The following is a 13964-nucleotide window of genomic DNA, read 5'->3' as shown; positions in this document are numbered from 1 at the left end:
AAATATTAAAATATTTAAATATTTAAATATTTAAATATTTAAATATTAAAAAATTAAAATATTAAAACATTAAAAAATTAAAATATTAAAATATTAAAATATTAAAATATTAAAATATTAAAATATTAAAATATTAAAATATTAAAATATTAAAATATTAAAATATAAAAATATTAAAATATAAAAATATTAAAATATTAAAATATTAAAATATTAAAATATAAAAATATTAAAATATTAAAATATTAAAACATTAAAATATTAAAATATTAAAATATTAAAATATTAAAATATTAAAATATTAAAAAATTAAAATATTAAAATATTAAAATATTAAAAAATTAAAATATTAAAATATTAAAATATTAAAATATTAAAATATTAAAATATTAAAATATTAAAATATTAAAATATTAAAATATTAAAATATTAAAATATTAAAATATTAAAATATTAAAATATTAAAATATTAAAATATTAAAATATTAAAATATTAAAATATTTAAATATTTAAATATTACAATATTTAAATATTAAAAAATTAAAATATTAAAACATTAAAATATTAAAATATTAAAATATTAAAATATTAAAAAATAAAAATATAAAAATATTAAAATATTCAAACATTTAAACATTTAAACATTTAAACATTTAAACATTTAAACATTTAAACATTTAAACATTTAAACATTTAAACATTTAAACATTTAAACATTTAAACATTTAAACATTTAAACATTTAAACATTTAAACATTTAAACATTTAAACATTTAAACATTTAAACATTTAAACATTTAAACATTTAAACATTTAAACAATTTAAACATTTAAACATTTAAACATTTAAACATTTAAACATTTAAACATTTAAACATTTAAACATTTAAACATTTAAACATTTAAACATTTAAACATTTAAACATTTAAACATTTAAACATTTAAACATTTAAACATTTAAACATTTAAACATTTAAACATTTAAACATTTAAACATTTAAACATTTAAACATTTAAACATTTAAACATTTAAACATTTAAACATTTAAACATTTAAACATTTAAACATTTAAACATTTAAACATTTAAACATTTAAACATTTAAACATTTAAACATTTAAACATTTAAACATTTAAACATTTAAACATTTAAACATTTAAACATTTAAACATTTAAACATTTAAACATTTAAACATTTAAACATTTAAACATTTAAACATTTAAACATTTAAACATTTAAACATTTAAACATTTAAACATTTAAACATTTAAACATTTAAACATTTAAACATTTAAACATTTAAACATTTAAACATTTAAACATTTAAACATTTAAACATTTAAACATTTAAACATTTTTATTCAATAATTGAAACGGCAAAAAATATTAAAGATCACAAAACGAACACACCATGACACCTAAATTGGGCGACGCTCCCCTAACGAACGCACCATGACACCTAAACTGGGCGACGCTCCCCTAATGAACGTACCATAGAGATATCCACGCGCGAGAGTGTGTTAGTTTGTAACAAAATTCACACGCAGACATAGGCAAATCGAGTAGAATGATTCGTCTGTCAAAATCAGCTGTGTCCTTTGTTATACCACGAGCACGTGGTAAACAGCTGATTTTTACAGGCGACTAGTCTACTCGATTTGCCTATGTCTGCGTAAAAATAGTGTAAACAAAATCAGCTGCTTGAAATTCAGCCAATCACAATCGATCAAAACCAAAACAATACTTTAAATACGAATACTAACACAGAATCATGGTGTGCGTGAGAGAAACCGTGGAGATCTCTATGGCCCACATAGAAAAATGGGCGGAAAACGGCCAGAAAGCGGGGACGTTTTGCCTAAAAGCGGGCCCGATTTTCAGCACGCTTTTTCCCCTCGTTGTGGCCCATTGCGTGCCAGAATGCAACATTTAGGCGGGCGTTACGTATTTTGGACACTGTGTTACGCCCGTCTGTGGCACGCTTTTGGGCCCGTTTTGACCACGATAACGGGGCTATAAACGGGGGACCGACGTGCCGGAAACCGGGGGGTTTCTCCTTCCTGTTTGCTTCGGATTTCAAGTTAGGGCGATTAAAAAAAAATAGGGTGACAAATAAACACGACAGATTTTTTTTATTTCGTTTTTTTTGAATTAACAACACAACTTAAACTAATTACCTAACTAGCTAAACAAAATATAACAAAATGGGTTAGTATGTTAACAGGACTTTAAATAGATTTTATTGGTAATTTGGACAAATTTAGTTTATTTTAGTTAGATTTAGTCAAATTAAGATAAATTTAGTAAAAATTGATTAAATTCAGTTTAAATCAGTAAACTTTAGTTAAATTTAGTTAAACATAGTTAAATACAGTAAAATTTAGTTAAATTTATTAGGATTTTCTTAAATTTAGTAGAATTTAGTTTTATTTAGTTAAAATAAGTAAAATTTAGTTAGATTAAATAAAATTTTAAAAAGTTTCGAAAAATTTCGTTTCATTTATTTCAAATTAGTTAACTCTGGCTAAATTAAGTTATATCAAGTTAAAATTAGTTAAATTGAGTTATATATAGTTAATGTTAGTTATATTTATTTAAACTTAGTTAAAAGTAGTAAAATTTTATTAAATATATTTAATTTTGATAAGATTTAGTAAAATTTATTTAAATTTAGTTAGATTTAATTAAATTAAGTTGAATTTAGGTACATTTAGTCAAAATAAGTCAAATTTAGATGAGAATAAGATTAAGTAAAATTTAATTATGTTTCATGAAATTTCACCTTATTTATTTAAATTTAGTTAAACTTTGTTAAATTCAGTAAAATTTAGTAAAATTTAGTTGAATTTAGTTAAATTCAGTTGAATTTAGTTAGATTTACTAAGATTTAGTTAAATTTCGTTAGATTTAGTCAAATTTAGTCAAGTTGAGGTAAATTTAAATAAAAATAGTTGAATTTAGTAACATTTAGGCAAAATTAGTGAAAATTAGTAAGATTAAGTAAAATTTAATTATGTTCCGTAAAATTTTCCTTTATTTATTTCAATTAAGTTAAACTTTGTTAAATTAAGTTATATTTAGTAAAATTTGGTAACAATTTGTTAAACTTAATTAAATTTTGTTATATTTAATTGAATTAAGTAAGATTTAATTAAATATAGTTGAATTTAGTTAAATTTAGTTAAAATCAGTAAAATTTAGTTAGATTAGGTAAAATTTAACTGTTTCGTAAAACTTAGCGTAATTTAATTCAATTTATTTCAATTTAGTTATCTTTGGCTAAATAAGTTATATTAGGTTAAAATTAATGAAATTAAGTTCAATTTAGTTAAATTGAATTAGATTTAGATACATTTAGTTATATTTAGTTAAATTAAGTTGAATTTGGTAACATTTTGTTGAATTTAGTTAAATTGATTTAAATTTAGTAAAATTTAATTAAATTTAGTTAAAATAATAAAATTTAGTTTGATTCAGTATAATTTAATTAAATTTAGTAAAATTTAATTAAGTTTCGTGAAACTTAGCATAATTTATTTTAATTTAGTTAACTTTGGCTAATTTAAGTTAATTGATTTAAATTTAGTAAAATTTAATTAAATTTAGTTAAAATAATAAAATTTAGTTGGATTTAGTAAAATTTGATCAAATTTAGTACCATTTCGTTATGTTTAGTAAAATTTTGTTTAATTTATTTCTAAATTTGGCTTAATTAAGTATATTAAGTTAAAATTAGTTGAATTCAGTTATATTTAGTAAAATTTAGTTAAAATAAGTAAAATTTATTTAAGTTCATTACAATTTTAGTTTATTTATTTCAAATTAGATAAATTTAGTTCGATTAAGCTTGATTTCGTTGAATTTACTTAAATTTAGTTTAATTCTCTTAAATTTGGCTAAATTTGAATATAATCAGTTTAAAAAAAGTTGAATTATTTTCAATTAAGTTGAATTAAATTTAATTTTGTAAAACTAGGTAAAATTCAGTAAAATTAAATAAATTTTGTTGAATTTAGTTAAATTAAGCTAAATTAAGCAAAATTATGTTTAATTTGCCTAAATGTGGTTAAATTTAGTTAAATTTAACTAAGTTAAGTTAAGTTTGGCTAAATAGAGAAATTTTTTGCTAAATTAAGTTAAATTTATGTAAAATTTGTTGAATTTATTTAAATTTTGTTAAAATTTATATAATTAAGTTAAATATGGCTGAATTTATTGACATTACTTAAATTTGCCTAAATTTAGTTGAATTAGGTTTAATAAGGTGAATTTAGAAACTTAAATTTGGTGAAGTTTAGTAAATGTATGTTTTATTTTGTTGAATTCAGTTAAGTTTAATAACTTTTAATAATCTTTGTTAAATTAAATTATTAAATTATTTAAATTGAGATAAACTAAGTTAAAGTTGATATAATCAAGTAAAATAAAGTCAAATCTTGTTAAATTATATTATATTTAGTAAGATTGAGTTAAGTTTGGCAGAACTTAAGTAAAATTAGGTTATATTAAGTAAAATTTATTAATTTTTAGTAAAATTTTGCTTAATTTAGTAAAATTACCAAATAAAATTGTATTAAGCTTAATAAGCTGAATTCACTTTAATTTAGTAAAATTGAGTTAAATTTACTTAAACTTGGATTAATGTAGATAAAATTAGTTAAATAGAGATAACTATCAATTAACTCAAATTACATTAAATTATGTAAAATTAAGTAGAATTTAGTTCAATTAAGTTAAATTTTCTTAAATTAAGTTAAATTATGTTTAATTTAGCTAAATTTTGGTAAAATTAAGTTGAATTTAGTAAATTTGACTAGTGTTTCGCTAAATTTAGTTAAGCTTGGTTAATTTATGTTTAATTCTGTTGAATTCAATTTAATAATTAATTAATATTAATAAAATTTTATTCAACATCGCAAAATTGATTTAAATTTAGTTAAATTGTGTTGAATTAAGTTCAATTGGGTTGAATTAAGATAAACTTAGTTAAAATTGGTAGAATCAACCGGAAAAAAATCGTTAAATTAAGTTATATTTAGTAAAATTTAGTCAAATCGGGTAGAATTTAAGTCAATTCAATTAAATTTAGGTAAATTCAGTTAAATTTAGTAAAATTTAGTAAAATTTAGTTAAAATATGTTAAGTTTAGCAAAAAAAATTAGAATTTAGTTCAATTTGATTAAAATGAGTAAAATTAAGTAAAATTAAGTTAAATGGAGCTCAATTTAGTAAAATTTTGTTTAATTTAGTTAAATGTGGCAGAATTAAATTAAATTAATTAATTTATTAAACTATAAGTAAATATAGTTAACTTTTGTTTAATTTTTTCATTATTGTTTATTTGTATACCTTTGAATTTGTATTTTTTGTTTTTGTTTTTTGGTGCACACAGCATTTTGATTATTTTGCATACAGCATTTTGATTTTTTTATATTTTTATATTTTTGTATTTTTATATTTTTATATTTTTATATTTTTATATTTTTTTATTTTTATATTTTTATATTTTTGTATTTTTTGTATTTTTGTATATTTGTATTTTTGTATTTTTGTATTTTTGTATTTTTGTATTTTTGTATTTTTGTATTTTTGTATTTTTGTATTTTTGTATTTTTGTATTTTTGTATTTTTGTATTTTTGTATTTTTGTATTTTTGTATTTTTGTATTTTTGTATTTTTGCATTTATGTATTTTTGTATTTTTGTATTTTTGTATTTTTGTATTTTTGTATTTTTGTATTTTTGTATTTTTGTATTTTTGTATTTTTGTATTTTTGTATTTTTGTATTTTTGTATTTTTGTATTTTTGTATTTTTGTATTTTTGTATTTTTTGTATTTTTGTATTTTTGTATTTTTGTATTTTTGTATTTTTGTATTTTTGTATTTTTGTATTTTTGTATTTTTGTATTTTTGTATTTTTGTATTTTTGTATTTTTGTATTTTTGTATTTTTGTATTTTTGTATTTTTGTATTTTTGTATTTTTGTATTTTTGTATTTTTGTATTTTTGTATTTTTGTATTTTTGTATTTTTGTATTTTTGTATTTTTGTATTTTTGTATTTTTGTATTTATGTATTTTTGTATGTTTGTATTTTTGTATTTTTGTATTTTTGTATTTTTGTATTTTTGTATTTTTGTATTTTTGTATTTTTGTATTTTTGTATTTTTGTATTTTTGTATTTTTGTATTTTTGTATTTTTGTATTTTTGTATTTTTGTATTTTTGTATTTTTGTATTTTTGTATTTTTGTATTTTTGTATTTTTGTATTTTTGTATTTTTGTATTTTTGTATTTTTGTATTTTTGTATTTTTGTATTTTTGTATTTTTGTATTTTTGTATTTTTGTATTTTTGTATTTTTGTATTTTTGTATTTTTGTATTTTTGTATTTTTGTATTTTTGTATTTTTGTATTTTTGTATTTTTGCGTTTTTGTATTTTTGTATTTCTATAATTTTATTATCCATATTTTAGCATTTCAGTACTTCGGGTTTTAGATTTTTTTATGTTTCTGATTTGGTGTTTATATTATGTTATATTTTTGTTTCATTTTATTATTGTTTAGTATTTTTGTGGTGTTGTTTCTTTGTGTTTGTGTTTTTTAACATTTTTGTATTTTTGTACTTTTGTATTTTTGTGTTTTTGTATTTTTGTATTTTTGTATTTTTGTATTTTTGTATTTTTGTATTTTTGTATTTTTGTATTTTTGTATTTTTGTATTTTTGTATTTTTGTATTTTTGTATTTTTGTATTTTTGTATTTTTGTATTTTTGTATTTTTGTATTTTTGTATTTTTGTATTTTTGTATTTTTGTATTTTTGTATTTTTGTATTTTTGTATTTTTGTATTTTTGTATTTATGTATTTTTGTATTTTTGTATTTTTGTATTTTTGTATTTTTGTATTTTTGTATTTTTGTATTTTTGTATTTTTTTTTAGTTAACAATTGAGAAATTTGAACATAACAAGCAAAACTACTTTCCTGCAAGAAGTTAATTCTCTCTCGGAAAATGAAGGAAAAAAAAGGAACAAATGCGCAGCACTCTAAGCTTGTCAGTTGAGGTTCCAGGTGACGGACCACGGCCGGCTCCGGCGGCATGACGTCCCAGGGGTTGCTAGAGATGCATCCTCTGCTGCAGCGAGTTGGACAGCTCGGCCGCGGTTGATCCGCCGGGGAACATTTGGTTAGCAGCCGACGGCGCAGTAAATTTGTTTGCTCCGGCGGTCGTTTGGCTCTGCCCTGACAAAAGGACTGGATAAATTGGCAGCGGTCGGTTCGACGGCCTACTCGTACAGCATCCTGCGCTGGTCTTGCAGCAGCACGTTCTGTGTGTTGCTCTGGATGTGGAACTGCAGCTCTTGCGGGATCGGAATGCGCGGCTGTTGACTTGCCAGCTGCTGTTGCAGTTGGTTTGTGTCGGCCTCGGCGTTCTTCATGCGGCGCAAGATCTCGCTCTGCTGGTTCTTGTTGAGCAGCTGGGTCAGCAGATAGTTGCTGGCATGGTTTTGGGCCGCTGTGTCGACCAGGCACTTGAACGCCGTACTGGACGTTTGTTCTGCTGCTGGGGGAAGCGACTGTTGCCGAAGGGAGAAAGTTCACTCGCTTGACTGCTTGTACGAATTCGCACCACGGCAGAACCATTTGCGGAAACGCGATCCGGATAGAGCGCCACTGTTGCCGGTGCATCAATCGGTCCTGTAAATCGAAACAAACTCCTCAGGTTGTGTTCAAGTTAACCTCTTCCCGCTGGCCTTACCTTTGTTTCTCATCCTCCTTTGGCAGCCATCCGCGCTGGATTCTCTTTGATGACCGTGCCCTGGAGGACGAACCATTCTTCCTCCTTGGTTTGGCCAGGGCCACGGTGGCCGTTTGGGTCTTCGGGGATGCCTGCGGTGCACCGCTTGGAAGAGGTGGCTTAGGAGGAAGCGGCAAAGCCGTCCCCGGGGGTTGTTCCACAATCTGGGGAAATAAACAAAACATGTTGACGGGAAATTAAGCTTTTATTGCTTAAATGATAAATTAATATAACCACTTACCTTCAATTTCACTTGAATAATGTAAAACGAAAAAAAACGCGCTAGCCAACAAACTTGTCAAAAGCAGACAAAAATGTTTGACAGTTTGCGCGTTACGATAATTGAGGCAGTGTGCGTGCTGGCGAGCGCGAATGATATTGGTGTGAGTGAGCAACACAAAAATTTAAATTTTTAAGGTGCGTGTCTTTGCTTAAGCGTCTTAACTGGCACTGGCGATGCCCGTTTCTCGCCCGCAGCCCCCCTAACGTTAGAGTGGGGGCGAGCTCTCATTTGTTTTCAATCGCGCGCGTGTTCGATCATGTTTGTGTCGATCGTGTTTGGCCGCTGTTTAATCGAAAAAGTGTTAGTGAAATCGCGTGTGTTCGTGAAAAAGGCAACATCCGGCGTTTGTCCAACACGGTCTTGGACAAATTTGCCGGGTGATCGAACCGGAACGGCTCTGGGATGGCGGAACTTTTTCATATTTGGGTGAGTATAAGGAGTTTTGTTGAACTTGGAGAGGGCGGAATCGCCCCGCAACAGCAGCAGGCAAATTTCCCAAGCTATTGGTTGATGCACAAAGTGATTTGTTTACCTTTTTTTGGTACTCTCCGCAAACTTCAAGCCATACAAAATTGTTGCCGAATCTTTTACGGGAGAGATCCGGAGAAAGATCCGGCAGCAATTTGTTTTGATTTGACGTTTGCTGAGGGTGCGGACAAGTTTGGTTATCTTCAAAAGAGAATGTTCAAGGTCAGCAAGAGAGCAATGGTCTGAACAAACTGTGTGTGTTCCTCTTTTTTTACAGGGACTTCTTCTACCAGGTCCGGCGCCTGCTGCGGACACTTCCGGCCGGATTTGTTCAGGATGGTCGTTTCGTCTGGAGGCGAAAATCGTTAGGTAAGTTGTGTGTTGATGCTCAACGGTGAACGTCCAAACAACGGTCAAGGAAAAGGTCACGAAAAGAATTTTGTTGAGTGGTACGCAACTGAAAAATAATAGAAACAGAAAGTAGCGTTTGACGTTTATTGGCACGGTGCCTGTGTGTGTGTGTGTTTTTTTTTTTAATAGAATTTGCAAATTTGAATGCTGCTGATTATTACAAATGTTCATATAATTTTGTTTGGAAATTCGGAAATTCGGAAATTAGGAAATTCGGAAATTCGGAAATTAGGAAATTAGGAAATTAGGAAATTAGGAAATTAAGAAATTAGGAAATTAGGGAATTAGGAAATTAGGAAATTAGGAAATTAGGAAATTCGGAAATCAGGAAATTAGTAAATTTGGAAATTAGGCAATTAGGAAATTAAGAAATTAGGAAATAAGGAAATTAGGAAATTAGGCAATTAGGAAATTAGGAAATTAGGAAATAAGGCAATTAGGAAATTAGAAAATTAGGAAATTAGGAAATAAGGAAATTAAGAAATTAGGAAATAAGGAAATTAGGAAATTAGGCAATTAGGAAATTAGGAAATTAGGAGATTAGGAAATTAGGAAATTAGGAGATTAGGAAATTAGGAAATTAGGAAATAAGGAAATAAGGCAATTAGGAAATAAGGAAATTGGGCAATTAGGAAATTAGGAAATTAGGAAATTAGGAAATTGGGCAATTAGGAAATTAGGAAATTAGGAAATTAGGAAATTAGGAAATTAGGAAATAAGGAAATTAAGAAATTAGGAAATAAGGAAATTAGGAAATTAGGCAATTAGGAAATTAGGAAATTAGGAGATTAGGAAATTAGGAAATTAGGAGATTAGGAAATTAGGAAATTAGGAAATAAGGAAATAAGGCAATTAGGAAATAAGGAAATTGGGCAATTAGGAAATTAGGAAATTAGGAAATTGGGCAATTAGGAAATTAGGAAATTAGGAAATTAGGAAATTAGGAAATTGGGAAATTGGGAAATTAGGAAATTAGGAAATTAGGAAATTAGGAAAACAGGAATTTAGGAAATTAGGATATTAGGAAATTCGGAAATTCGGAAATTAGAAAAATTCGGAAATTCGGAAATAAGGAAATTTAGAAATTAGAAAATTAGGAAATAAGGAAATTGGGCAATTAGAAAAATTAGGAAATAAGGAAATTAGGAAATAAGGAAATTGGGCAATTAGGAAATTAGGAAATAAGAAAATTAGGAAATTAGGAAATTAGGAAATTAAGAAATTAGGAAATGAGGAAATCAGGAAATTAGGAAATTTGGAAATTAGGCAATTCGGAAATTCGGAAATTAGGAAATTTAGAAATTAGAAAATTAGAAAATTAGGAAATTAGGAAATTATGAAATTAGGAAATTAGGAAATTAGGAGATTAGGAAATTAGGATATTAGGAAATTGGGCAATTAGGAAATTAGGAAATAAGGAAATTAGGAAATTGGGCAATTAGGAAATTAGGAAATAAGGAAATTAGAAAATTAGGAAATTAGGAAATTGGGCTATTAGGAAATTAGGAAATAAGGAAATAAGGAAATTAGGAAATTAGGAAATTAGGAAATTGGACAATTAGGAAATTAGGAAATAAGGAAATAAGGAAATTAGGAAATTAGGAAATTAGGAAATTAGGATATTAGGAAATTCGGAAATAAGAAAAATTCGGAAATTCGGAAATTAGGAAATTTAGAAATTAGAAAATAGGAAATTAGAAAATTAGGAAATTAGGAAATTTGGAAATTGGGAAATTAAGAAATTAAAAAATTTAACATTTAAAAAATTACAAAATTAGGAAATTCGGATATTCGGAAATTCGGAAATTAGGAAATTAATAAATTAAGAAATTTAGAAATTTATAAATTTAGAAATTAAGAAATTAAGAAATTTAGAAATTAAGAAATAACAAAATTAGAAAATTAGGGAATAAGGAAATTAGGAAATTAGGAAATCAGGAAATTAGGAAATCAGGAAATCAGGAAATTAGTAAATTAGGAAATTAGGAAGTTAGGAATTCAGCCAATTAGGAAATTAGGAAATTAGAAAATTAGAAAATTAGAAAATTAAAAAATTAGAACATTAGAAAATAAGAAAATTAGAAAATTAGAAAATTAGAAAATTAGAAAATTAGAAAATTAGAAAATTATAAATTTAGAAAATTAGAAAATTAGGAAATTAGAAAATTAGGAAATCAGGATATTAAGAAATTAGGAAATAAAGAAATTAGGAAATTGAGTTATTAAGAATTTAGTAATTTTAGAATTTTAGAATTTTAGAATTTTAGAATTTTAGAATTTTAGAATTTTAGAATTTTAGAATTTTAGAATTTTAGAATTTTAGAATTTTAGAATTTTAGAATTTTAGAATTTTAGAATTTTAGAATTTTAGAATTTTAGAATTTTAGAATTTTAGAATTTTAGAATTTTAGAATTTTAGAATTTTAGAATTTTAGAATTTTAGAATTTTAGAATTTTAGAATTTTAGAATTTTAGAATTTTAGAATTTTAGAATTTTAGAATTTTAGAATTTTAGAATTTTAGAATTTTAGAATTTTAGAATTTTAGAATTTTAGAATTTTAGAATTTTAGAATTTTAGAATTTTAGAATTTTAGAATTTTAGAATTTTAGAATTTTAGAATTTTAGAATTTTAGAATTTTAGAATTTTAGAATTTTAGAATTTTAGAATTTTAGAATTTTAGAATTTTAGAATTTTAGAATTTTAGAATTTTAGAATTTTAGAATTTTAGAATTTTAGAATTTTAGAATTTTAGAATTTTAGAATTTTAGAATTTTAGAATTTTAGAATTTTAGAATTTTAGAATTTTAGAATTTTAGAATTTTAGAATTTTAGAATTTTAGAATTTTAGAATTTTAGAATTTTAGAATTTTAGAATTTTAGAATTTTAGAATTTTAGAATTTTAGAATTTTAGAATTTTAGAATTTTAGAATTTTAGAATTTTAGAATTTTAGAATTTTAGAATTTTAGAATTTTAGAATTTTAGAATTTTAGAATTTTAGAATTTTAGAATTTTAGAATTTTAGTTACAGCTAATTTAATAGCATTTGTACCGAAACAAACATATGAAAATATTCCCTGTGTCTAATTTAGTGTGTTTCTCTTTTACAGGGGCCTATTCCACTGAGGATTGTGCTTCATAAATACGCGAGAGTTCATCCCAAGTACGAAGCAGTAGTTCCGGCACCGGCTACAAATATTTCGAATAACGTCAGAAAGTTCGGATTGAAGCAGAATATTAAAAGAAAACGACGCGGAAAAAAGGACTATTTTTTTAAATCAACGAAAAAAACTATAAAAATACAATAAAACTTACCGTATTGACCATTAATTTCAATGTATAAATCTATGTTTAACAGCACAATTTAGTGGAGAGAAAAAAATAAATACAATGAAAATACTATGAATCATACTGTAGTTATTATTTATTTCAATGTACGAATATAGTTTAAACCGTACTATTTAGTATGGAAAAATCCATGAAGAACTGTGAATTTACTGTGCAAACCATTGTAATGATTACTGTTTTTATTATAAAGGTATGATGTTTTCTATGGTCAGGGTAATTTTTTGGACGGAAAAGGCATCAATGAAAATACGGTAGAATATATAGTTTTTGGTTTTTTTTTGTATGGGGAAAAGTCGAAATTTTTATGGTGACTGTGCCTAACAATACCCCTTTTTTATAGTAATTTCCCAAAATAAGATATATTCTATGGTGAAAAAACATAAAGGCTACTGTAGAATCATGGTAAAAATAACCATAGAATTTATCGTGTGATAACCATAAAATCTACTGTTAGTTTATAGTAAAACTTTATGCGGGCAGCGCTAACTGTCAAATCACCAAGATCAATTGACTTAGGTAATGCAAAAGATCGGAAAAGATCCGACAACAAATTTGTATGGTTTGGCGTTTGCGGAGGTTGCCAAAAAATGTCAACAAATCACTTGATGCATCGGATTTATTTTCTGATTTTGATTGATATTTTTCTGCGAAAACGGAAACACTTGTTTACGAGTTTTTGTTGTACGATGCTTTTCAAACTTGACGCTCGCAGTGCCAATGGGTAAGAGATCACAAGTGACAGCCCGGATTATAGGCAGCAAGCCACGCCTCCTTTAGACTCCACCCCTTGGATGTTCACTTTTCGTTCGTCGCTTGCTTGACTTTTTTTTAAATAAAAATCTTTTTTTCAATTAAAAGTATTTAAAAATTCTTTACTAAAATTACACACTAAAAAAAGTAAATGACAAATATTTGGCACGCCTTCAGCACGCTGCTTCCGGAAACAGCACGTACACCACAATCGTCTGATCCGCAATGTTCTGCAAGCCGTCAACCTGCTCTTCCTCTCCGTCCTCCTCCGGACAGTACTCGATCAGGCAGTCTTCTTCGGTTACGCCGCTCTCCGCGACTGGTGGCGGATCATCCTCGCCGGAATCTCCCTCGTCCGCCACCGGCACCACCTTCTTTGCACTTTTCACCGGCTTCCTCAGCTGAATGTCCACATATGGACCCAAAAACTCCAGCGGCTTGGCCAGCTTGAAACGGCTGGTGCGTCCGCGGGACAGATGGCGCAGGTGTACGGTGTAGCAGATCCGCAGCTTGGTCCACAGCGCTTGGCACTCTTTGGCGGTGACTGTGATACAGAGCGGAGGTTTAGCCCCTGTTTTTGGCAGGATTTACATTGTTGTACTTACGCTTTTCCGGTCCGATTTTGTCGGAGATTTGCACCCAGGCTTGCTGTCGCGAGAAGCGGCTGCGGGATTCTTCAAAGTCTTTGTCCCACAGGCATGGGAAGGATTGCACGTGGGGTATGAATTCGGTCATGAATGCTGTGTTTTTGAGGAATGTTTCGATTTTTTCGGCGGACATGGTTCTGGGTAGCTTCCCGTTGGCACGTAGTTGACTGATTGTTACGAAAAAGGACTCACGCAGGGGTGGTTGATAAAGGACGAGGGTGCGAATTAATGCCAAGGCCGAGTCTGCGCAGAACGATT

At 26.5% G+C, this 13964-nt stretch overlaps 2 protein-coding genes across 3 annotated transcripts; both read right to left on the bottom strand.

Moving 5' to 3' along the window:
- Nucleotides 1-6428: 6428 nt before the first annotated feature.
- On the bottom strand, nt 6429-8297 carry LOC128092435 (uncharacterized). 2 transcript variants are annotated; one of them, XM_052706237.1, is made up of 3 exons: nt 8039-8297; nt 7759-7961; nt 6429-7697 (listed from the first exon to the last, which is right to left on the bottom strand). In XM_052706237.1, exon 3 carries the CDS (start codon nt 7686-7688, stop codon nt 6564-6566), a length of 1125 nt encoding a protein of 374 aa, XP_052562197.1. In that variant the 5' UTR covers nt 7689-7697; nt 7759-7961; nt 8039-8297; the 3' UTR covers nt 6429-6563. The 2 variants fall into 2 exon arrangements, with proteins under 2 accessions (XP_052562197.1, XP_052562198.1); XM_052706238.1 differs by having other exon boundaries at nt 6936-7697; nt 7759-8297.
- A 4836-nt stretch (nt 8298-13133) lies between these two features.
- LOC128092275 (uncharacterized) lies at nt 13134-13961 on the bottom strand. The gene is made up of 2 exons (XM_039578193.2): nt 13665-13961; nt 13134-13603 (listed from the first exon to the last, which is right to left on the bottom strand). Exons 1-2 carry the CDS (start codon nt 13837-13839, stop codon nt 13233-13235), a joined length of 546 nt encoding a protein of 181 aa, XP_039434127.1. The 5' UTR covers nt 13840-13961; the 3' UTR covers nt 13134-13232.
- Between the last annotated feature and the right edge of the window lie 3 nt (nt 13962-13964).

The sequence above is a fragment of the Culex pipiens genome, chromosome 1 (genome assembly GCF_016801865.2).
Source record: "Culex pipiens pallens isolate TS chromosome 1, TS_CPP_V2, whole genome shotgun sequence".
Classification (NCBI taxonomy): Eukaryota; Metazoa; Arthropoda; class Insecta; order Diptera; family Culicidae; genus Culex; species Culex pipiens.
This window is presented reverse-complemented; position numbering and strand designations above follow the sequence as displayed.